General features: G+C 42.8%; 1 protein-coding gene across 1 annotated transcript in view; it reads right to left on the minus strand.

The window, feature by feature from the left end:
* Nucleotides 1–25,398, minus strand: part of COL4A1 (collagen type IV alpha 1 chain) — a 216,773-nt gene that overhangs the window by 39,980 nt on the left and 151,395 nt on the right. Inside the window, exons 22-34 of the mRNA XM_054013205.1 lie at nucleotides 20,472–20,567; nucleotides 16,449–16,532; nucleotides 14,943–15,013; nucleotides 11,929–12,120; nucleotides 10,267–10,435; nucleotides 9,252–9,344; nucleotides 9,038–9,142; nucleotides 6,831–6,928; nucleotides 6,453–6,603; nucleotides 5,712–5,825; nucleotides 5,098–5,265; nucleotides 3,843–3,932; nucleotides 1,682–1,834 (exon numbers count right to left, since the gene is read on the minus strand). Of these exons, the coding sequence (XP_053869180.1) occupies nucleotides 1,682–1,834; nucleotides 3,843–3,932; nucleotides 5,098–5,265; nucleotides 5,712–5,825; nucleotides 6,453–6,603; nucleotides 6,831–6,928; nucleotides 9,038–9,142; nucleotides 9,252–9,344; nucleotides 10,267–10,435; nucleotides 11,929–12,120; nucleotides 14,943–15,013; nucleotides 16,449–16,532; nucleotides 20,472–20,567 (1,584 nt within the window). The remainder of the gene's footprint in view (nucleotides 1–1,681; nucleotides 1,835–3,842; nucleotides 3,933–5,097; nucleotides 5,266–5,711; nucleotides 5,826–6,452; nucleotides 6,604–6,830; nucleotides 6,929–9,037; nucleotides 9,143–9,251; nucleotides 9,345–10,266; nucleotides 10,436–11,928; nucleotides 12,121–14,942; nucleotides 15,014–16,448; nucleotides 16,533–20,471; nucleotides 20,568–25,398) is intronic.

The following is a 25,398-nucleotide window of genomic DNA, read 5'->3' on the forward strand; positions in this document are numbered from 1 at the left end:
ACACAATATACATAGACATAAAATGTAAAAACTTAAATATCTTAGAAACAGTAGCCAATCAGTTGTTTTAATTGTCATATTTGAATTCAGCACATCAAAATACATAATAAATAGCACATTTTATCTCTGAAGCAGACGACTTCTCAAAAATTGTAGACCAGTGTTATTAATTATGTTAATGTGTAATGAGACACCAGACAGTGTCAGGTTGCAACATGAATGACTGAGGTGACTATTTTGCCTTCTAAGCAGGTAACTGTGGGATCTGTCTGTGAACAAGAGGCTGCTTGAGTGACCTCTGTGTTGGCTCAAATGTGAAAGCCCCTGTTACCTTGATTTACCTAACTTTAGACCTTCGTCTAAGAGCCCCCTTATGCTATTGTCCATACATAAGTGTAGTGCCTCTGCTTCTAAGCCATAGCCACTATCCTGTGCACCATTTCTCTTTGCAAAACACAAAATGAAGACAGTTCCAAAGGAACTGACAATCTTAGGCTACGTCTACACTACGGGGAGAGGGGGATCGATTTCAGATACGCAAATTCAGCTACGGGAATAGCGTAGCTGAATTCTACATATCTGATCCGACTTACCCCACTGTGAGGACAGCGGCAAATCGACCGCTGCGTCTCCCCCGTCGACGGCGCTTACTCCTACCTGGGCTGATGTAGTATGAACGTCGATTTGGGGATCAATTATCGCGTCCCAACGAGACGCGATAAATCGATCCCCGAGAGATCGATTTCCACCCGCCGATCCGGGCGGGTAGTGAAGACAAGCCTTGAGAGAGAAATGGAGAAGACAGCACATATCGAGAAACCCAGATGAAAGGATCACTCTGAATTAGATTTTTTTACCTTTATATTTTGTTAGTTGATTCACTTCTTGTTAGCATCATACAATAAGTTAGTCTTAATAAGGATGCTGGAGAGTAGCTACTGAAATTTTTAAAACAAGAAGCTTTGTTGAAAAATGGCTTTAGTTTGAAATTGAATTTTTTCAATGAACATTGTTGAAAGATTTCATTATTAAAAAAAAAAATATGGTGCCTTTTACCCAACTGAAAAGGTTACTGAAAAGATCACTGAAAGTTTTAATTTACCGAAAAATGAATTAGCGTTAAAACCAAAAAGTCAATAATCATTTTGATAATGATTTTTATAAAAAAATTAACAAAAAAATGCATTAAAAAACCAGCAAAAAATTGGGTCTGTTTCAAAACCTTTGAAAGGAAAACAACTTTGAGGTTTCAATATTTTTCAAGAATAAAGGTTTAAATTTTCTGACCAGCTATTGCGGTTACTGTGGACACACTTAAAATGTTTCTTCTGTTGTGAGAGATTCTGCTGATTCAAGAGATACTTTTTTCTCCTAAGGATGTGCTTAAAATGAGAAAAAATGATTGGTAGAACCACTGATTTCCCACAAACCAGTAGAAAACTTTTAAATTTGCCACTGTATACCAGAATGACACCTTTCCCTAGGGAGTGTTGAATAAACTTGGAGATAAATATTTAGTTGGCTATGTGAAGCTCCTAGATTTTGATTTTTGAAAGCTGGCTTTCTAAAACCAAGATGTAACAGAGGACAAACAGTAAGCATCACCTTTAACTAAGCATGTACCTTTAATACATAATAGATAAAGATCAGTACTTATCCAAATGTAAAGATAAAAGTTTACCTTTTTCTCCTGGGTCTCCCTTTTGGCCTTTCATATTTTCCATGTCCGTTTCCCTTATGGTTCCTGGTTCTCCTGGTAGACCTACTTCACCTTTACTCCCTTTGAAACCAGTATCACCTGGTGGCCCTGGCGTACCTGGAAAACCTGAAGTACCTGTAGTGAGAGAATACCGGATAGAACACCACAGTAACGTATGATGTGTGACAGATAGGTGCAAAACAAAGTAATTACTAATTCAAACTGCGAGCTAAGTGTACCAAGGTCAGGGGAGCCTGATTTACCTCCACAGGGACAGGATGGGGCATTTTTTACTCCATGTTCCCATGGGGGTAGCTGTGTTGCAAGGGAGGTTGAGTTCTGCCAACCAGAAAGCTGCTTTAATTTATGACCAGGCTCCACAGCAGCCCTGCCAAAGGAAGTGGCCTGGAAGGATGTTTAAATCACTGCACCTTTCAGGTGGTGTGGCCCTCCCACTTTTCCACCTACCTTGTCCCAGCAGAATGGGATTGGGGTTGGAAGGAAGCTTCTGTTATTGTCGTTCCCTCTCCAACCCCTTCCATCAGATACAATGTGGCCAATTTTCAAATGGGGGCTCTTTATTGTAACACCCCCATGGCAAAGTCTTATAGAATTTAATGACAATCTTTCTACACTTTTTTTTAAAGCCACCTAGGCAAATTTAATGACAGAATCCTATGGGATGGCTAGAACAACCTATAGGAAGGATTTAACTCTCCTTTAAATTCTATATTTTTTAGCATAATTTCTATTGAATTCTCCCTGATCTGGCTGGTCCTTACCCTGCTCTGGCATGGAAAAAAACCTCTGGCTTAGTGCATCCTATTCTTGGTGTCCAGTTTTGCTAACAAGGCCACTCAAATCAAAACAACATACACTTCAGTCCACACCTCCTCCCCAGACATGGCTATTTCCAAGGCCTTGTCTTCACTAGGAAAATAAAAGATGTATTTTTAACATGTTAAAATCATAGTGTAGCCAAGACAGTTTCACTTCTAACATGTGTTAGCTAGTCATGGTAAACCGTAGTGGTGGAGTCTATGTTTCATCTTGACCTGTTAACACATGTCAAAAATACACTTATTTTCTTAGTGTGGTCATGCCCTGGTTCCTTCTTTAGGAATTCTCAGCCCCAGTGTCTGGCTCCCACCTGCCTTTCTATCAAGGGTGGAGTTAATGAGCCATGTCTTCAACAGTGAGTGAGCAGGAACCAATCAGCAGCTCCCTGCAGGGTTCTAATACTTGCTAACAGGGAGGGGGTAAAACCAGACTCCTGCCACTTTTTTACAAATTTAAAACTTCTATAAAACCTGTTCATTTCTTGTGGAGTTTTACATAAAGGTGTAGGGCATCTACCCCATAAATAGATGCTCAGACTGATGCATATTCATGCTGAGGTGCCAATTTAAGTATTTTAGGACAGGAATGGCCTATTAAGGATGAAAACTGAGCTTAATAAATCAGTGTCTATAATACATTTAGATTCCGTGCTCTCAGTGGCTCAGTGCAGGGGCGATGGAGTCTTCCTAAAAGTGGGGGAGGGGGCCCCTGTGTGGCCTCACCCCCCGGTGAAGCCGGAAGCCGGAGTCTGGCCAGGTAGCCCGGGCCCCTCCACCTACCCGGGATAGGGGGGACCGACAGCAGCCCCCAGCCCATGTCCTTGCTCCCCAGACACCGCACCCAGGGCAGGTGGAGGGTCTGTGGCTCCCCATAGCTGCCTACGCGGCTCTTACCCTGACCTGGGTCCAGCTTCTGGCGTGATTGGGAGGTGGGTCTTGGGGGGATGAGGAGGGGCAGGGGACCGGGCACTGGGTGAAAAGAGGACGGCCCAGGCCAATCAACTTTCAAAAAGTGGGAGAGCCATGGCCCTTTGGCCCCCCCAGTTCTGGTGCCCCTGGATCAGTGTCTTTTGCTTTAATGACTATATCATATCTTAGATAAAAGTTTTAAACTTCCATTAACATTGTAAATATGCTAAACAGGAACTCAATATAACATGCAGATCCTGACTCCAATATTCTGTCCTCCTTGAATGTCGAAACCCATTGTGTTTTTTTTTAAATGACTTTAGATTCACATTCTAATTGGAGGCAATCTCTTTTAATGACTTCTCGCTAGATCTTCATTTGTCAAAAATTCCTACCTTTTTCACCCGGTAATCCTGGATTTCCTAGTGGCCCGGGAGCACCTGGGATTCCAGGGGTTCCCATAACTCCCATTTCTCCTTTGATGCCTGAAACCAAAGCAAAATAATATTTAATAGAAATGTAATTGACTAAAATAAAATATGTAACAGAAATTGAATGACTTACTGCCTGTATTGCATTATATTATTCATTAATAAAAATTTAGTAAGTAATATGTCTAGTAAACAACATATGTTTCTTAGGTCTCAGAAAACAAAAGCTAATCATCCAAGTATAATCTCTTAACAAATTCCATTTAAATATATAAATTTTTATAATATTTATATATTTTTATATATATATATAATTACTCTGACAGAGTAATCTGGTCAAGAAATACAGTTGGATTTTTTAAAATTGTTAGCACAGGATTCCCAGAATCTTTTATTGTATTTTATTTTCAAATTTATGACTGAACCCACCTGAAATATTTAAATCCCATCCATCCCACCCAAAATAAGCTAACCCAGAATTATGGGCTCTGTCCTGTCAGTTTGTTTGCCAGGTGTGTTTTATATATAATATCATATACATGGCAAGCCCAGTAGGCTGTTAAAATAGTTTGCAGTGAGGCAGTTAAATTAGTAATCACATCTCAGAACCAAATTGCTAGAGAAAGAAACAGTAAAAAAAATAGATGAAAAGTAGAGACTCCAGATCAATCCAAAATAGAGAGTTCTTGACAGTTCCTTAAAATTCCAAAGTAATGAGATGGAGGGTCAGATGCTAATCTCAGTTGCAGTTACAATACAATTGCTCCAGATTAATACTTGTTTTATTGAGATCAAACACTGCCTAATCATCAGGGATGAGTCTGACAGAACAGCAGAATCATTTGTTTTTTAAAGGTGGATCCTTAGCCACAATTTAAGGGCTTAACCTTGAAAGCTATGTAGCTCCAATCCACCAGAACACTTAAGGATATGCTTAGAGTTAAGCATGTGCTTAAGTGTTTTGCTGGATCAGAGCATGAGTACTCAGACTCTTTCGGAATCAAATCCTAACTGCAATGAAAGGCATACAACTAAGTAGCATAATGACACAGAATTTGACACAACTATGATTTAATAAAAAAGATAGATACTGTTTTCTCCACAGACTATTCTTAATTTGTTTTGCTTACTTAAAAAAACAGATATTTAATTTACTATTGGTATTTGAAACAGTCAAAAAAAAACAAATCGTTAATTTTCTGAAAGCAAAAATGCATACCTGGAAAGCCTGGAAGTCCACCTTTTCCTTGTGGACCAGGTGCGCCAGGTAAACCTACCAGACCTGGTAGCCCACTCTGGCCAGAGCTACCCTTATCTCCTTTTGGTCCTGGCATATCTAGTCCTGGGATACCTGGGTAGCCTCTCTCTCCCTTTGTTCCAGGAAATCCTACAGGGAAAAAACCCCAACTCTTAATAGAGCACATAGGACTTTATTAGTCAGATTACAGTATAAAGTACAAATATGTTCTGTAATTGTGCATCTTGTGGAAAACAAAGCACATTTCTTTATTAGTAGAGGAAAACAAAGTGAAAAAGTCCTCATAATCTAACTTATCCATTTCTATTTTTAATCTGCTACATCAGCTGGTATGTGCAGCCTGCAGAGATTTAGTGAGGAAGCCTTCAGTTTTAGGTCACAGAGATGAAGCCTGATGACGTTCTGGTTTTCTAAAGATTCTTATCCACGGAGTTTACACTTTTAAAAGGCTGGAAAATATTATAAAAGCAGCCTACCACTTCCCCCCATATTAATGCCCATAAGATCCATAAAATTGATTCCAGATATAAATGAAAAAGGAAGAACACACAAAACCAGCAAGTATTTTGTATCACCTTTTGGTCCCTGTGGCCCTGGTCCTCCTGCAGGTCCGGGGGGCCCTGGAGGGCCTATTCCTGCCACACCTGGGGGACCTTGTGAACCTGGTAATCCAGCTGAACCTGGGTCACCTACCGGGAAAAATAAAGCATAATCCAATTATTTTGCCAAATTACTTTTTTAGCTTGCTTGGTGCAGATAGTAGATAGGCACTTTGAGCAAAATCCCCCCCTCCCCCCGCCAGGGGCCAGCAGAAGGCCTATGCATCATTTAAGTCATTAGTGTTTTCTTAATGGCTGTTCCAAAAGCAATGGGGAGAGGAAGGGCTGCACAGCCAGGTGGGCAGGAAGGAGGCAGAGAGGGAAGGGAAATGGACATTATATCTGGAAGTTTAAGTGGTGCACAGGTCTTTTGCTGGCTTTCTGCCCAGGTGTGAATTTCAACCATTAAGATTTATTTTTAAAAAATGTAAAAAATGTTACTACTAATGAGCTACAAGGAGTCTGGTGGCACCTTAAAGACTAACGGATTTATTTGGGCATAAGCTTTCGTGGGTAAAAAACCTCACTTCTTCAGATATAACCTTCAGATGCATCTGAAGAAGTGAGGTTTTTTACCCAAGAAAGCTTATGCCCAAATAAATCTCTTAGTCTTTAAGGTGCCACCAGACTCCTTGTTGTTTTTGTGGATACAGACTAACACGGCTACCCCCTAATACTTGATGCTAATGAGCTGTAACTTTGATTTTTTAAAATTACCTCGGATTCCTGGCTGACCAGGTACACCTGGAAATCCTTGCTCTCCTCGTAAGCCAGGCAAACCAGCATTTCCTTTTTCTCCAGGGAAGCCAGCTGGGCCCTGTGGGCCTGGTAATCCTTTAGGACCTGGGAGACCCACTCCAGGGTCACCCTTAAGGTGCAAATAATATAGATTAGGAGTCAATATACAATAAATTAAGTGTTTTTAAATTAAGCAATTGGGAGGCAGATCATCATACCGTCCTTCTCTGGATATATGCTAAATTACCCCAGATGAAGAGTTGGCCTACTATACTTTTCTTAGTACCAGCAACAGCTCTGTATTGTTGATAACACAAATAGTAATTGAAAAGAACAACGTAAACTGCAAACACTCACTTTTTGACCAGGTAAACCTGGTGTGCCTGGTAAACCATCAAAGCCAGGACGCCCTTGAGCCCCTGGCTGACCTGATGTGCCAGGCTGACCTGGGAAACCTACAAAACAAACACACATAATCAGGGTCTCAGTAAGTTAACCTTAAAGTTTCTTCTGCCTTTTAAATGAACTATTCACACTCACACAGAGAGCTATTAAACAGGGTCAAGTCGGTCTCCTCAAATGCCAAACTTGTGAGGGCTGAGCACCTCTTGTGAGGGGCTGTGAACTCCCAAATCTCAATGACTTCAATAGAGTTTAGGGTGCTCAGCACCTTGCAGGATTTTGTCTTGGGTGAATGAAGTAATATATATATATATATATTTAATGACTGATGTTGAATTAATATTTGCACAGGTTCACCTCATTTAGAAAAAGCATGCCTTCTTTAAAGGAAAGAATGCATTCTAGTAAACTTTCTGAACTTCTGTGGGTCATTTAAAGTAGACCTCACAGAGCACTAGTCTGCTTTGCATAATCATAAATGCATCTCCTTTTCCACACAAAAAGCTAGATTCAGCTTTGAGGTTCAGTCCCTGACAAGGGGTGGTGCATAGCTGTGCTGCTCAAGGAGGAACTCGGGGAAGGAGTTGCAACTATGAGACATAATTCATTTCTTGCTCCTTATGCCGAGAGTAAAGCAATTTACTGCAGCCCTTTAATGGATGCAACTTATTTCCTCACTTCCAGATCCACTAATTGATGAGTCAGATGTGGGTGGAACCAGAGCCCTGCCCATTTCCCTCCCCTTTAGAACTTCCATGTGGCTGGCAGACCAGCTGCCAGCTCATGCCACTTATAATAGCTCTATCCCATGTTATAAGGTAATATTTGAGTATTTGCTCTGAAGCTGTAAACCCCCACAGTCAGGAGAGAAGCATTACCAAGTATGAAATACTGGTTCACTATAGGAGGTGTTATCTCCTGCCCAACAAAAGAAGGTCCATAGACACCAGACAAACCATTGTGGAACATCAGAGGACAAAACACTTGGTTAATTGCTCCCTCCCGTGTCCCCTCCCCCTCTATGAAGCAGAGACAGCTTGAACTCTGGGGGAAGGGAACAAACATCCCCGATAAGAAGAAACTGGTGCTATCACTATGCTGCTTTGACCTTGAGAGGGCCAGATTTCTAAGCATAAGCAAGGAATCCTGAGACATTTAGCCCAAAAGACATATAGAGGATGCTTATTATAGAAATTTGTATCATCTTTTGGAACCTAAGCCTGTAAGTCATTTGTGTGTATGGTTGTTTGCTTTAACCTTGTGAATAACTCTCTCATTTCTTGTTCTTAGCTAATAAATCTTTATTAAATTTATTATAGGATTGGCTACAAGCGTTGTCTTCTGTGTGGGATCTAACATGCAATTGACTTGGGATAAGTGACCAGTCCTTTGGGACCGGGAATAAACTGAACATTGTTGTGATTTTTGGGGTAAGGGACCACTATCACAAAGGTAAGCTTGCCTGGATGGCAAGGTAGACTGGAGTACCCAAGGGGACTGTCTGTGACTCCATGTTTATGCTGTTGTAGTGCCTGAGGTGAGATACTTAGTTGGTGAAATCTGAGTATAGAACTCACAACCAATTTGGGGTTTGTGCCCTGCTTCTTCGCACTCTGCCCTGAGGTTGGTACTCATGCCCTTGAGTATCTCCAGATAGCCTGACAACTCCTTCCAGCCCATCTGCTATTCAGATAACAGATATGCAGCTTGGATTCACAATAAAGTGAGCAATAATGCAAATGCACATGGGGATTTGAGGAAAGGGGGGTTATTTGCCATTACTCTCTACCCTGGCTTCACAATGCTGGGTCACAATCCAGCACTGAAAGAGTGAGAGCAGTGCTACGAAGTATATCTTCCATACGATAGTAAGGGTATGTGTAGTGTAGACACGATAAATCGATCCCCGATCACTCTCCTCTCGACTGCTGAACTCACAGCTCGGCGAGAGGCAGAAGCAAATTCGACGGGGGAGCCGCGGCAATCGACCCCGCGCTGTGAGGACGCGAGGTAAGTCGAACTAAGATACATCAACTTCAGCTACGCTATTCTCGTAGCTGAAATTGTGTATCTTAGGTCAATTCCCCCCCCCCCCCAGTGTAGACAAGGCCTAAGAGACAGACATATATGGCCAAGGACTTGTTACTGTGTAGTTTTCTTACCTTTAGGGCCAGGAGGCCCAGGGAATCCTATTCCTGGCTGCCCAATAGCACCTTTTTCTCCTGGAAGTCCAGGTTTTCCTGGAATCCCAGGATCCCCCCTGTCACCTTTGAAAACAAGACAGACACAGTACATTAAGCACTTATGCAAAAAACAACTTTGGGGGGTGGGAAATCCTTACTAGCAACAGAGAGAAAATTCAAGAGATAATTGTACCTTGGACTCCAGAGAAGCCAGGTGGCCCTGGGAGACCATCTGACCCTGGGGGACCAGGCAGAGGAATGACTTGTCCTGCTTCACCCTTCGGCCCTAGAAAGGTAAAGTTGATGAATCAATACTTGCAAGTAAAAAGGCAAATGTATTAATACACAAGGAGGTGTATATATTCTGAGGTACTAGAGATGCCCATTGGTTTTTGTTTTCATGTTTTTACTACTCATCTCCAGTGCACTGATTGGAAGATGAAAAAGGCCCAAGCATGAAAGAAATACATGAAACCCAAAGAATTCTGGCTGTCGTTTTGACTGCCACAAATCTGTATCTGCCATGTGAACCCACCAAGACCCACCGACACAGGTGCACCAGTGCCAAAGGGCTAGACTGTGACTTAAATGACATGCCAGTGGAAAGGAGTAAAGGGTATGTGTGTGTACAAAATACCCTTACAAAGCTGTGTGGGTTAATCAGATATTGGTTTTGGGCACATAAATGGGTGTGGAGTGTGTGGGAAATGTGCAGATGCTTGGCTGCATGTATCCTTGTTCTCAGGCCAGTGCATCGAGATTCTTACACCCTTACTCACATTGAATAGTCCTGGTAACTACAGTAGGATTTCTTGTGAGTGAGGGTATCAAGGTATGGACCAGCCCCAAATTACTACCCCTCAGGATCAAGAGGGAGCAGAACAGGAATAGTAACTCCACAGGGTGAGAATCACGACATCTCCTGGGGCTTCTCCTGGAGTGGGGCAGTTTACGCAGTAACCCTTGCACAGGCCTGTGCCCAGTGGAGTGGGAAGAGTTACGTTAACACAAAAGGGACTAATGATCTCCTGGCTTTGTTCTGGGAGACTCTGTAAGGAAACTATCTGTAAGCATTCAGGGCTGCAAAATACACTGTAAGGAACAAATGCTGATGACCTAATAGATCCCATCTATCTCAATTTCCTATGACACATGTACCTGTTAAAGAGAAAACATCATTTCCCCCCTCTCAGTATCTAGTGTGTTACCTGGACGGCCTGGTCCACCTGGGTTTCCTGGAAAGCCTTTATCTCCTTTGTCACCAGCTGGTCCAGCAGGTCCTACCCCTGGAAGACCAGGCTGGCCTCTTTCACCACGTACCCCAGGAAATCCACTTGAGCCAGGGGGACCACGTTCTCCTTTCAGCCCAATTGTACCCTAATTTTAGGAAAAAAGCAGTAATATTTACAGTACCTCTCACACTAATAATGCCCTACAAGTGATCTGAAAAGCTTACTAGTCTTTGTCAGATTCATCTATGATTTTGTGGCTTCTAGACTGGATTCATTGCAATGTACTCTTTGGGCTCCAGTTTGCATTACTGAAGCCAATGGACATTTTACCACTGACTTCATTGGAAGCAAGATTGGGTCTCATATGGAAGAGCACTTGGAAGCTACACCTGTTGCAGAATGCAGTGAAGGGGTCATTTAATGACCAGTTCTCTGATGAGTACACCATCATTTCCAACTAGGATTTAAACCACGGAATGTTGATTTATACAGTCCCAGAATCAGCACCACAAAATAGTAACTGACTTCAAGGAAATATCTGGATTTTAGAAATAAAAACCCAGAAAATTTCAGAAATACAGAATTCCAATTTTTGGATGATTTCTATTATTTAAAATAGGAAATTGTAGCAAGAAAAGTGAATCCAGTTTAGAGTTCTGTGCTAAATGCCTCAAATAGAATAAAATATAAAATAAAAGCATATGTGGGGCATTCAGAACCATTTTTCCTCTTTTGGATTCTCTGAAATTACAGTTTGCTGGTTCTTACTCTACAGGATACATCAGAATAGGGACAGGACAGAACTAGAGCCAGCACCCTGTCCATCAGGTGCATTTATGAGACAAAACAGGTAAGCTTAAAGTAAATTATATGCCAAATGTCGCTAACAGATATTTTCTAAAAGGCAAGAAAATATGGCATTCAAGCTTCCCAAAACTGCAGTGACAAATCTAGCTACAGATATTGGAAGTGGCTGCTGTGAAAATGACTGTGAGCTCTTCACATCATAACTCGATCAGAAGAAGAACATTCCTTGAACAATGGGCTAGATTCTGACTATCAGCAGAGCCCTCACCAAAGTATTGCAGGTAAGTTGCACCTGCCCAGGATAAGCCCTGAGAGAGACTGTGACTCAGAGACACATTTCTGAGTCACAGTGCCTCCCCTACTTTCTCCTTGATCCCGGGGGTAGTAATTTATTGCTGGTCTACAACTACCCCCATGATCTTGCCAGCAATTTTCTGGGGAAGGGAAATGGAACCAGCTCTGCCCATTCACCACAGTTCTGGGGAGGAAGCAATAGGGCAAGTAGGTCTGGTTATTCCCAGGTACCAGGCCACACCATCTAAGTAAGCCTTACTTACTCCCATAGCATATACTCAGAGCCTGAATGTAGCTCAGTGACACTACCATCATGCAAACATTCTTAGCTGTTTAGTAGTATGGGCCTCATTCTGATACCCTTAGCAGTCCCAATGAAATCCTCCGTTGAGGAGTAAGGATTCTACTCAAATGAGTCGGGGTGTGAGAATTTGGCCCAAAGAATGAGACAAGTAAACATAAACTGCATATTATATAACAACTACATATAATTAGTGAACTAGAAGATAGCATGCAAAAATGTAGACACACACATACCGATGCCCCTTTAGGGCCCTGGACACCTGGCAGGCCATCTCTCCCTGGCCTTCCTTCTCTTCCAGGAACACCTGGTTGCCCTGGGAATCCAGGATCTCCTTTATCACCTTTTATATTAGAATCAAAGTAAATATCTCCGGGCTCTCCCTTTGCTCCTGGGCTACCAATCAGTCCTCGCACACCTGGAGAACCCTGAAATTATACACAATTCCAGCACCATTCAATGCCTATTCAATGCATTCTTTTTCCCAGCCAAAAAGAAAAAAAATCTTCAAGTGTAAAGAAAACCCCCCTAACGTTCATCCCAGACACTGAACAGTAAGCAAAAAGAGTGGATTTGCCAGGACAGAGAATGCGAATTAACTGATAATGGCCATCATAACAGAAACTTTTCTTTCTTGGTCTCCTTACTAGCTTCTACAGTTTTCTAATTCTGAATGTTTGTATTAATTGTTTGAATAGGAACTAAAGGCCATGTTATTGAAAATGGTACTCTAATTGTTCATATATTGACCATAAGGATTCAGAGTTCACCTTCTATAAGGCCTCGATGTCAAGATAATTTAGTAATTCTTAATATAGCCGTTCCTCAAGTTATGGTTTGATAACAAGCATATTATGATTTTGTATGTAACCAATTGTTTCCAATACTTCTACCTACTTGCTCTTACTTGAATCTCTGTTCTTTGTTAAATAAGCTTATACTTGTTTTCACTATAAACAAATCTAAGTGCTGTGAGTTGAGCAGAGTGGTGCTCCTGAGATGAAACTGGTAAAGTGGGGTGTGCTATTCCTTTGGGAGTAGCAAATTTGTGAATTCTCTGTGTGTCCAGTGAACCAGGGGCTGGTCACTCCAGGAGGACACTTAGAGGCCTCAATGGTTGGAGCTTACCTATCGCTAACCTGTAGAGAGAGAGTGGGGCCTGAGTACGCCTGGTGGAGAGTGCTTGTGTTGCCCATTACTGGTGGAGTTGGGGAGCTGACCCTCAGCAAGCAAATGCAAGGCTTCCTCATGCTAAGGGCAGATGGTAGCAAGGTGCCTTATAATGCTACCCCAGGAAACACCACAAGAGAATTTTTTTTGTTCTTGCTTAGAAGTCATTTTTCCTTCTCTTTCTTCCCCTAGATCAACAGGAGTTCCTAGCCACAGTTTGTTTCAGAAAGGCCAAATCAAGAGCTTTTATCTGTCAATGCCAGCTCCCAGTAGAGCATTTTGTTTCTTTTTAATTTTTGTTTTTATTTTCAAAAAAATCAGTGAACAAATATACAATACATTACAAATCATTCTTATCCCTGTAGTACTTACACACACACACTTTTCTCACAGATCCTAACAAATTGTCTACTAAATTCCATCTACCATTTATGTAAGTCTAGCTAATGAAACAAGAGTAAAGGCTAATTATTACATGATGAATGTTCCATTCTCCTTGTCTACCTTGTTTTATTTGAGCTATCCAAGGAAAACATAGTTCCGCCGATGAACAGCTTACAATTTAATGAACGAATTGTATTTAAAGGGCTTCCACCCATTCTTATAGCCCCCTACATATTATCCTGAACCTATGTATAATTCTTTCATGGAATCATTTTCTCTAATTGAAAAAGAAAAATGAAAGGGTCCAAGTCACCAGGGAAGTGAAGCTGAGTGAAAACTTCAAAGGGAAACTCCTCCTGCTAATATACGCTGTGCTTCCACCCTTCGGACCTGAACCAGCACCCCTCCTAAATCAATAGGAATCTTTCCATTGGATTTAGTGGGTGGTGGATCAGGCATGGCCTCCAGCAATGTGAGCCTGCCAAGCTGGGCACTCTCTAGCCTATCTAAGCTAAACTAAAAGCTAACTCACCAGCTGTTTAATGAATCTGTTTTAACTTTTCCAAGCAAAACAAAGTTAAAAGCATCCAGGATACCAGCAAATCCTTGTTTGAAGAGAGGGGTGAAAGGAGACTAAAGGAGAAGGAAGAGATGTAAAGGTTTAGCAATATCCACAGTAAAAGATTATGCTATGTTACTCAAGAAATGATTACAAATAGTAGAGAATCCATTTTGCTATTTCCCTCCTCCCCAACAGATCCCATTTACATTACTGTAAATTAAACAGCATGATGATGTCATTTGGTTTCCCATGAGCAATTTAAACACAGATAAAATATCACCAAAAAGACCTAGCTTTGGATAAATCAGGCCAAAATAGCCTGTATGTAAGTGTTCAGTCCACTCACATCTGGGCTGAATTTGGCTCCCAGTGTCAAAAGCTATACTATAATGCAGCAATATTTAAAGCTGATCAGGGCCACCCAGAGGATTCAGCAGGCCTGGGACAAAGCAATTTCGGGGGCCCCTTCCATAAAAAAAAAAAGTTGCAATACTATAGAATACTATATTCTCGTGGGGGCCCCTGTGGGGCCCTGGGGCCTGGAAGCTGATAATCTGAGTAACGGCACTACTAAGATGCAATTTGCTTTTCTAACCTTCCTTTATTCTTTCTAAACCACTTCTTTTATTTTGTAGCTATTTAGAAATCACATTTGGTGCAATATACTACATATTTCCCCTAGTTTAGACAAATTGCTAAAATATATTGCATAATATATTTTAACAACAATGAAATTATACTAGATGGTGCTGTACTACACATACATGTAAACACACAATACCAAATAGTCATTATAAACCTCCTCTGCAACACGAAAGGAACAGTCAGAACAGATTTGGCATCTGATTCAGGTAAAGTCCTGCTTCTTATCCAAATGTACCACTTAGCTGACTGAGCCATAAGGCCAACTGTTTTCTTGAGGTCATGCAGTGGCTAAGTGCAGTTTTACTGCAACTTACTTCTACAAGCTTTTCTCCTCCCATAACTAAACCACACTACCACCTAATTGATTTTAATACACACAACCAATTCTTTAGCATCAGTTAATGGGGCTACTACACAGTAGCACTGAGTGTCTCCTGTGACATGCCTAAGAGAAAATAAATATGAAACATTTGAAAAACATTTACTTACAGGAACCCCTTCAAGACCTTTGAGTCCAGGCACACCCCTATCTCCTTTGGCTCCTGGCTGTCCTGGAAAGCCTTAAAAAGAATATGAAAAATAAAACAATATGTACTATAGATATGGGTACATAATAGCTTACTGTGTTTTAGAGGCTCTGAGGTCTTTCTCAAATGGTGCCCAATTCTGCCCTCAGTTATACCCATGCAACTCTACTGAAATTAATGAAGTTGCCTGGGCATAACGGAGCTCAGGATCTAACCCAGTATATGTGCATGAGGCCTGGAAAGAAGATACATAGCACACAACTCAATTACATAAGTTGGGCAGCATGCCCTGAATTCAGCCCATTAACTGGAACTGCCATTTCCAGACTGCAATTCACTGAACCACCACAGAATTTTCATTCTGTTTCATCACCTCCCAAACACTGACACAGTGCACACATATAATACAAAAGCATTATTCATATGTACCTATTTTCTGACAGACAGCAATTATTCTCTAGACTGATCATTTCTGTTTGGCAGCAGTAGACTGGAGACCAGGGATGTGATTAGAGCTTAACGCTAGGTCAGAGTACATAAAAATGTGTCATAAAAATGACACCTCTCTAGGGCTCTCATTACATATTGTTTGTAGAGCCGTCACTTTTTAGGTTTACAGAGGGATTTAAATAGAAAAGGTTAATTTTTATCCAGCAGCCCCTCTACTGAACACAATTTCTTCTGGTGGCTGCCCATGCTTCTACCAGAATTTGGCCCTATAAATCAAAATTCACTGTAAAATCATAAATGGATATAAAATAGTATTTAAAATATTTCCATGAATATAATAATCTGAAAACATGGGGGGAGGTTAAAATCACTTAAAGGCAAGCAATGTATTTTTCAAGAAAAAATAATTTTATTAAAATCATAGGTCCCGATACTACAAAAGGATCCTTTAAGCCATCTCAACACCATGATGCCCATGGGATGAAAGAGAAAGTCTTACTCCCCCCTGAGAAAACTATGTTGCTGTGTCAGGGTCAACCATGATCTGGCCTTAATAACTCAATTCAGTATCAGATCTCAGCACAGTTCTGAGCATGTGTAATTTCTAGGTTGCAAACTTTAAAAGCAGGATGATTCCGGTTGAAGTCCTACTGAAAACCAGGCAAGTCCCCACCACCAAGAGAAAGATTAATGAAGAAAAAATACTACATATAGCTATTGATTATTGACAAAGCCTTTTCAAATTCAGATTGCCCTTTCATAATCCTTGGGAAAACAACATTTAGGTCAGGCTTTCTAAAGGGCTCAGAGTTGTCTGAGTTCTGCTCCTTTTGAAAGCAATAGTAAAACACTTGTTGATTTCAATGGAAGCAGAGTTAGGCCACTGCCGAGCATTATGGAAAATCCTGCTCTTTCATTATTTTCAGGAATGATTCGATTAGTGGAAAAATATTAATTTATGACACATACAGATGCAGAGTTGTGATTCTGGTTTGTTTGTATAGCTTTCGGTTTTTACCTGGTGGACCCGGTGGCCCTTGTGGCCCTGGATGTCCAGGAAGCCCAGATACATCACAAAAGGCACAACCATCACCTTTATCACCTGCAAAAATAAAAAAAGATTTAAGAGGACTACAAGCAGATCCTTTAAGAAGAAAACACCCTCGAGACATTGTACGTTGATTGAGAGAAAGTAAATTTGTTAGCCAAATTCTTAAATCAATTTTATGAGCAAATTTATTTAAAAATTTTAATTGTCTTTTTAAAAAAACTTCAAATTCCTTTTTGTGTGACAATACTGATGTGTAAAACTTTATTAATGGGAAGGGGGAAAAGATAATCTGACTGAAGAGGGAACAAACAAGAACTAGTGTAGTATGTGCCTGATTAAAAACAAAATTAGATAAAAGGGGGAAAATGGGTACTCTGGAACTCACATAGATTTTGTGGGTTTGGAAAAACAGTGACTGCAAAGAGACTTTGGGACCAAATTCTCTCCTGGTGTAAATGGGGGCAAACCCATTGATTTCAGTGGTGTTTTGCAGATTTATACCAGCCCTGCTAAAATCAACAGAGCCATATCCATTTACAGAGTTCAGCCCTTAGTTTTTCTCTGAACCCAAGCAAAGGAAAGGGCCAGGAGGAGGAAAATGTGGGATGCTTTGTTGCTGATTAGAAGGATAGGAGACCTGCTCTGTGAGAAAAGTAACGTTTTATCCTTGAGAAAGAAATGAATTTGGACATATCAATGCATTTGAGAAAGCAAGATCACTACGGATCAGAGGGCAAAGGCAATTGGCATTGCAGACAGGGAAATGGAACTTGAAGGTAAATATATGTAAGAAAATTACAGTTGAGAAGAGCATTGCAATGGAGACTGTTTCTCAGCAAAGTGCTGCAATCTTTCTAGTTTTCTATACTTCACCCTATAAAATAACCACTGTACTATAGAATAAATTAAATCTTTATTTTCAATAGCTTTTGATGTTGTCACTCAAAAACACACTGGTTTTTTAGAAGTCTCCCTACTCAAGTTAGGCTGAGCACACCCAGCCACAATGGAACAAAAGCAGAAATCTCTAAAAGCAACATATTGGTAAAATAATGGATGAAGGAAAGTAGTAGATACAGCACTACAGAGGGTTTGGCCAAAAAGCCTGCCCATAGGCAGGGCCGGCTCTAGGCACCAGCAAAACAAGCTGGTGCTTGGGGCCGCACATTTTTAGGGGCGGCATGGCCCTAAACAGCTGATTTGCGCGCCGCGGCGGCTTGGGGTCTCCCCCTCCCTCCCAGGCTCTCAAACCTGGGAGGTCGGGGGAGATCCCGAGTGGCCGTTTCGCGCGCCGCTGCTCCCCCTCCCTCCCAAACTTGCGAGCCTGGGAGGGAGGGGGAGAAGTGGCGCCCGCGTCGTGGCCACTCAGAGTCTCCCCCTCCCTCCCAGGCTCTCAAACCTGGGATGGGGGGGAGACTCCGAGTGGCCGCGGCGCGGGCGCCGCTTCTCCCCCTCCCTCCCTCCTAGGCTTGAGAGCCTGGGGGGAGGAGGCAGGGCTGGGGATTTGGGGAAGGGGCGGAGTTGAGGCGGGGCCGGGGGTCAGGTAATTAAAGAACCGGGGGGGGGGGGCGGCCAAAATTGGTATTGCTTTGGGCGGCAAAAATCGTAGAGCCAGCCCTGCCCGTAGGTGAGCTCAGCCTGAATTTGATTGGCTGTTCGTGCTATACTGTGTGAGTCTGACTCACCAGTAAAAGGATACTTCTGTTAGAGTATTTTTAAGTGGAATTTTTGTTTGTTCTTTAAAGAAACTGATTTGAGTTCAGCCTCTTGGCTTTCCAAAAATGAAGCACATGAAAAGCTCTACAACTTTCGCAATATACTGTGATTCCTCCCTAATATAATGAAAGAATTAACTTCTGTTTCATGACTCAGGACTGGATCCTGCAAGGTTTAAGTTCTCTCAATCCTGGGGGGAAAGCAGGAGAAGCTCAGCACCTTGCAGATCAGGCCTTTGGTCAACCAAACTCTGTGCTGATTTAACAGCCTGTGTAACGCTATCAATTTCAATAAGTTACATGTGAATCAGTGCAGAATTTGACAATCTCCGGATTCCCTTTAGGATCTTTTAGTATTTTCCTAACATTAAAATACATATTGGCCTAGATTCACAAAGGTATTTAGGCAACTAAGTCTGGGTTTAGGTGCCTAAGTCCCACTTTTAGCATCCACTACAATTCACAAAATTCCGGCTGAATCTAGTAGGTGCCTAAACTCACCCAGCGCCTCAGGTTTTGCAGTAAAAAGTTCCCTTGGTGCCTGTTTCTGCCTCTGGGCATACACACTGCTGCCTGCCTCTAGGTTTCCAAGCGCTTATCTCCTGCCTAAGCCCCAGAGTGATTTTACGAACTGGGGAAGACAGGTGTACATCTGCCTAACTTGCAAGTTGGGCCTGATGCGGGGGGCAGGGTGAGAAAGCTCATGCACAAGCATGAGAATGACTCTATAGCCTGGTGGTTAGAGCACTCGCCCAGAATGTAGGAGACCCAGGATCTGCTCCCCCCTATTCAAATGACTCTAATTATTTATCCACAATGGAACTGCTTCAACAAGAGAGACTGAGGCAGTGCCACACAGCCCAAAGGTGAATGCCTTTACCAGAGAGGTGGCAGATCCCTCTTCAAATCCCTTCTCCTCATGAGGTGAAGGGGGATTTAAGCCAGAGGTTTCAGACATTCCCAGGTGAGGACCCTAACTGAGCTAAAAGTTACAAGGGAGGCCCGTCCCCCATCTGCCTGGCATCTTTAAAAAAACAAACAAACAAAAAAACACCATAGGCACCTACCTTCAAGGAAGGCCTCACAGCTGAGAATAGTTAGAAATGCTAGGTCCCTCCCTGAAGCCTGGACTCATGCATCTATTTCAGTGAGAAGGGGGAGGCTTAGCAAACACCCATCTTGTTGGCATCTCCCGTTGGTGAGCTCAGGCAGTTCCCCATCTAGCATAAATGCTTTTGTGGATCCCATTCTAAGGCTCCTAACTCTTCCCATTCATTGCATAGGAGCCCAGGCAAATAAATTGGGCTTTGTGGATCGCAGCATTGTTCCTGTGATTGAATAGGAACCTAAAAATTAGGTGTCGCAATGCTGAGCATCACAGTGCTTAAGTACCTCTCTGAATCTAGGCCCTGGTCACTGCAAATTTTATATTTTGTATTTTTCATACAAACTCATTTTTATTTTAATAATTCTATAATTGCTTCCTAACTCTTGTCTATTATCATCTATTATCATCTTGACTATGTCATCTACAAGAGAAGCTTAGATGACTACCATAGGGTGTTTCCCTAATGAGTTCGTAAATCTGTAATCATTACATGTGGCCTCTTCTCCAATGCTTGCTTATTCACATCCTGCCTGCAGATGTTCCTATCTTGTTAATTAAGTCGTAGTTGGAGCCTAAGAAAACTACCAAAGATTTTATTAACATAAAGAACATGCTATGTCAAGTCTTACCGAGTTTCACAAATCATTACTATGCAATTTGGATGTAAATTCCTGGGTCTATCTCTGGGCTTTGTCTAATTCTTTTTTATTATTACTAAATGCTTCTATTACCATCTTTATATCAATAGATCACAAATCCATTTTCCATTCCTGATCTGGCTCTTTCCATCCACTTCTGCATCTCAGCCTCTCTCTCTGACATCCCTCTACATCTTATCATCCGCTTGAACAAGTAAAGCTGAACTTATCTTTCCACTGAAATCCTCCCATCCTTTACCACTATAAGGTAGAGCGGAGGATCTGAATTACAAACTGAAGTCAGCGTCATGGAACTTAATTCAACACCACCGTCCTCTCTTTCATTCAGGCCTCTATCCTGGGAAACTCACATGGTCAAAGTTAAGCCGGCTCTTCTCTGGATCAGGACTAGGGTGCTCAACACTTTGCAGAATCAAAGCCTTAATGACTACACAAGTGAGAAGATAGTGGAGAATCAGGCCCATTGAATGGTCCAAATGAATGCAAGGCGCTCTTTAAACAATTTTACCTTTATCTCCTCTCTCTCCTAAGAATCCAGGTTGTCCTTGAGGTCCAGGAAGACCTCGATCACCAGGTTCTCCAGGCTGACATTCCGTGATTCCATCTGCAATTGGAGTAAAATAATAAAGAACATTATTCTCCAACTACAATCTTTCATAATACTACAGTTCAAGTCAGTGTCACTTCTCCATGGATTATTATGAGCAATGGTGAAGTAGCTACAGGTTGATTGTGACCACAAAGAGAAGCAAGTTCACATATTTAATTGTCCAGTTCAGCTATTATGGATATTAAGGGATAAAATCAATAGGGGTGTATAGATATGTAATCAAGTTCTATAGATGTTACTCTAAAAACCTATGGAATTATGGACAAGTGGCAGTCTCTCCATATTAAGGTTGCAAATAACTTCCATTTAAAAACCCAGGCTTTGAAAACTGATAATACGTCATTCAAAATAGAACATATTTTTACACTGGAGGCCAAGGAGGATATTCTGAAAAGTCTGAAAAAAGTTCACTAAGCAGATTTTAGTTATGGTTACATTTTAAAATTACACTGATTTGAAATCTTCATTTTTGTCTTAGGTTTCTTTGGATCTTTCTAGATCAAAAGCAGCTTGTTAATAACCTTCCAAATTTTTCATGTCATTAAATCTCCCTGAAAACTCACATACTATATATATTTGAAGAAAGCAGATGTTTTAGGGTCGGGAGTAAGAAAACAAGTGAAAAGGTTCACCAGAACCTCAAGTCTGAACACAAAAAATAATGCTCCCTAGGTTGGGTTTTATTGCAAAGGTCCTGAATCAATATAATTTGACATCATTTTGGCTGAAGGCTCTAGCAGAAATCTTTTTGTGCAGTTTTGCAAGCAACATATGACACTACACCCCATATTCATCCTAGTAATATTATGGTATGATTATGGCACAATTATGATTTATTTTGTACAAGATGGATCATGTAAGGTGTCATTGGAAAAGTTATGATTTGCTGAATATGATTATCCTATTTGTATGCATGTATCGTTTTTGTATCTTAAGTTATGAATATTGACTGTATCCGTATTTCAAATGTAGTTATACCTGGGCAACACCCATTAGGCAAGATGCCTCCAGTCTAGATAGCTGGGTGGGGAAGGGCCTATTAAGGGTAATGGGCCATTAGGGAAAACACTAGGCCTTAGGAGAAGCTTATCTCCCACCTGGTGAGCCTTCCTGAGACTGCTCCAGAAAGCCTATAAGTATGACTCAGCAGGGCATGCAGGGGCATGTGACCAGACCACATGACACTGATCTCCATTTTGCGTACCTGTATTTTCCCACAAACTGGGCTGGGAACTGACTTTGAAACAAAGGGTTCCCGCCATGTGTGAAAGTTATATAAGGTGAGGTGTAACATCATCAAGGGGCCTCACTCTCCACACAAGAAAACTACTGGAAACACCTGAGGTAAAAAAGACTAGACTGGGGGAAATGCTGGTTCCAGGCTAAAAGGATTTCTAGCCTGTGTATGGAAACCTGGTGAATTGCTTGTATCATCAGCCAGGTGAGACATTGCTAAGTCATATCTGATCTATCTAGTATTTTAGGCTTTGTTTGTGGTTTTATTTGCTAGATCAGGGGTTGGCAACCTATGGCACGCGTGCCAAAGGTGGCACACGAGCTGATTTTGCCTGGCACACGGCTGCCAGCTGGGGTCCCGGCCGCCGGCCCCGCTCAGCCCGCTGCCAGCTGAGTGAACGGAACCCCAGGAGGCTGAGTGGGGCTGGCGGCCGGGACCCCAAACCGGCGGCAGACGCACCCCCCGGCACCTCCCTCACCACGCTCGTGTTCTGCGGCTCCCGGGAGTGTGACCCCCCCCTCCCCAGCACTCTGCGGGGGAGAGGCTGTGCACGCGGCAGCCCAGCAGCGTGTTTTGCCTCCACGTGGAGCCAGTGTCTGACCGGCATGGGCATGGTAAGGGGAGTCCCGGGGGGCAGTCAGGGAGGAGGGGGAGGGTTGAATGGGTCGGGAGTTCTGAGGGTTCTGTCAAGGGGTGGGGAGTGGTTGGATGGGGCGTGGGAATCCCGGGGGTCTGTCTGGGGGGGGGGTGTGGATAAGGGTTGGGGCAGTCAGGGGACAGGTAGGGGACAGTCATGGGACAAGGAACAGGGAGGCTTAGGTAGGGGGTGGGGTTCTGGGGGGCAGTTAGGGGCAGGGATCCCAGGAAGGGGCAGTCAGGGGACAAGGAGCGGGGGGGAGGTTGGGGGTTCCGACGGGGGCAGTCAGGGTGGGAACTGGGAGGGAGCGGATGGGGGCGCGGCTAGGGCAGGGTTCTCCTCTCTTTTTTGATTGTTGAAATATGGTAACCCTAGGCGAGGGAGAAGCCGGGGGGGGGCGCATGGGGGCTGGCGCCCGCAAACATCCACTGCAGCCTGCAGGAGCTCCCGGGGGGGGGGGCGCCAGGCCGCAGCCTGGGCAGGAAGGGTGGGGGGTGGCTGCTCCCCGCTAGCGGCGCTGCTGCCTTTGCAGGGCTGATGCCCCCCTGCACTGCGCCGGCTCCTCCATGGCTGGGGCTTGTTGCTGCCACAAGCGGGACACTCTGGCTCTCCCATGTCTCCGGAAGGCGGCTCCTCCCTGCCGAGCGCTGCTGCAGCGGCCCAAGCCCGGCAAAGCCAGTGAGTGGACTCGGGGCGGGGGCCACCGGGGTGGGATGGGGAGGGGTCGCGGGGGGGCTGTGCACCCTCCAGGGGAGTTCAGGGGGCGGGGAGGGGGGAACCTGGTCTGGGGAGCAGCCCCTGGGCACGGCTGGCCCCTGGGCAGGCTGACCTCTGGGGTCTAAACAAGCTCTTAGGATTTGCCCCTCAATGAACTGATGTGCGGAGGGGGGGGGCGGCGCAAGGTGGAAGTTTTGTCTAGGGCGCAAAATATCCTTGCACCGGCCCTGCCCCAGGGGGTGCGTGCACCCCAGGTTAAGGACCACTGCACTAAACTGATAAGATCTGCATTTTAATTTAATTTTAAATGAAGCTTCTTAAACATTTTAAAAAACTTGTTTACTTTACATACAACAATAGTTTATAGACTTATAGAAAGAGACCTTCTAAAAATGTTAAAATGTATTGCCAGCACGCAAAACCTTAAATTAGAGTGAATAAATGAAGACTTGCCACACCACTTCTGAAAGGTTGCCAACCCCTGTGCTAGATAATCTGCTTTGATCTGTTTGCTATCACTTATAATATCTTAAAATCTATTTTCTATAGTTAGTAAACTTGTTTTATGTTTTAATCTAAACCAGTGAGCTCTGACTGAAGTGTCTGGGGAAAATCTCAGCTTGGTTAACGCAAGCATATTATGCATATTCCTCTCCACATTGAGGGAGAGGCGAACTGGGTAATAAATTCATACAGGTCGCAGTTTCGACCGGGCAGGATGGTACAGCTCTGGGGTCCTAGGCAGGGAAGCTGGGGGTTATTTTGGCTGTAGTCTTTCTATTGTTGGTTCATGCAGTGGCTGACCACAGCCTGCATGCAACTGCAGCTGGGTGTGTCCCTGCCTATGTGAATGCTGGTGGGAGTGTAGGACTGGAAGCACTCCACAGCTTGTCACAGCAGCACAGTGCTGAGAGGGAGCCCAGGCTGGTAAGTCAGAGAACTCAGTGCTACCCCACTTCCAGATAGCACCCCAGGGGGATCCCATCACACAACATATTACAACAAACACACAAAACAAACCCAGCAAGTAAAAATCAGTTTTGTGTTATGCATATATTTTGTGAAAACTGGTAAAATGAGGTGGAGTGATTTTTTTTGGTCAGCATTAAGGTTTTACGGTAATGAACTATACATTACTTTACTCTTGATCAAACTTTTTTTTATTATGTGGGCAGTATAATATTTATAGTGTTTTTAACTATTGATTTTCTTGTTTATAAGTGTTTGAGTTTTGTAATAATGCCATAAGGAAATATATTATCACTAAGCAACCTTAATTGTTTTTTTAAACTAAGCTTTGTTGGTTTAGGAATTTCATAGAGAACGACATTCCTAGCTATAGCTTATTAAGCCATCTGGAATTCTATAGCAAGGATATTGTCCTCAATTTCTGTAGAAGATTGAAAAAATCCCCACAAGTATAGAAAGGTTATTATTTTCTATTAAAATGTATAGCAGGAGTCGGCCACCTTTGGCACGCTGCTCCCTGGCGGGCCGGGCCGCTTTGTTTACCTGCTGCGTCCGCGGGTTCGGCAGATCACGGCTCCCACTGGCCGTGGTTTGCCGCTCCAGGCCAATGGGGGCTGCAAGAAGGCGCAGCCAGCACGTCCCTCGGCCCACGCTGCTTCCCGCAACCCCCATTGGCCTGGAGCGGCGAACTGCGGACAGTGGGAGCCACGATCGGCCGAACCTGAGGACACGGCAGGTAAACAAAGTGGCCCGACCCGCCAGGGTGCCTACCCTGGTGAGCCACGTGCCAAAGGTTGCCGACCCCTGATCTATAGGATTTTATCATTAGGGAATCCTCAGTTGCAAAATCTCCTCCCCACACTATTTTAAAAAGTTTCTCTCTACCACAATAATTTAGTAATAATTGATATGTACATCTCTTTTCAAGTCTGCTGAAGAATTGCGGACAAAATACTACTGTCTTTATGTCACTGATTACATTTTAGCTACGGTGCAATAACATGTTAGTGTTTAATTTTAAAGGCGTAAATAATAAAACAAATGAATTTGAATTGTATCATTTTTAATCTTCAATTTTTATTCTTTATCCAAGTGATAAAGGCTAGTAAAAAGATTCTGTTATCTCTGCATTGTCATTCTTCAGTAACAAAAAACTAAACAAACAAAAAAAAATCAGGCCCAGCTCAAACAATTAAAATGTTGTAATTTAAAATCCAAATAAAGACTACAGGGAATGCTACAAACAAGTGATATAATTCAATATT

Source organism: Malaclemys terrapin, chromosome 1 (genome assembly GCF_027887155.1).
Source record: "Malaclemys terrapin pileata isolate rMalTer1 chromosome 1, rMalTer1.hap1, whole genome shotgun sequence".
Classification (NCBI taxonomy): Eukaryota; Metazoa; Chordata; order Testudines; family Emydidae; genus Malaclemys; species Malaclemys terrapin.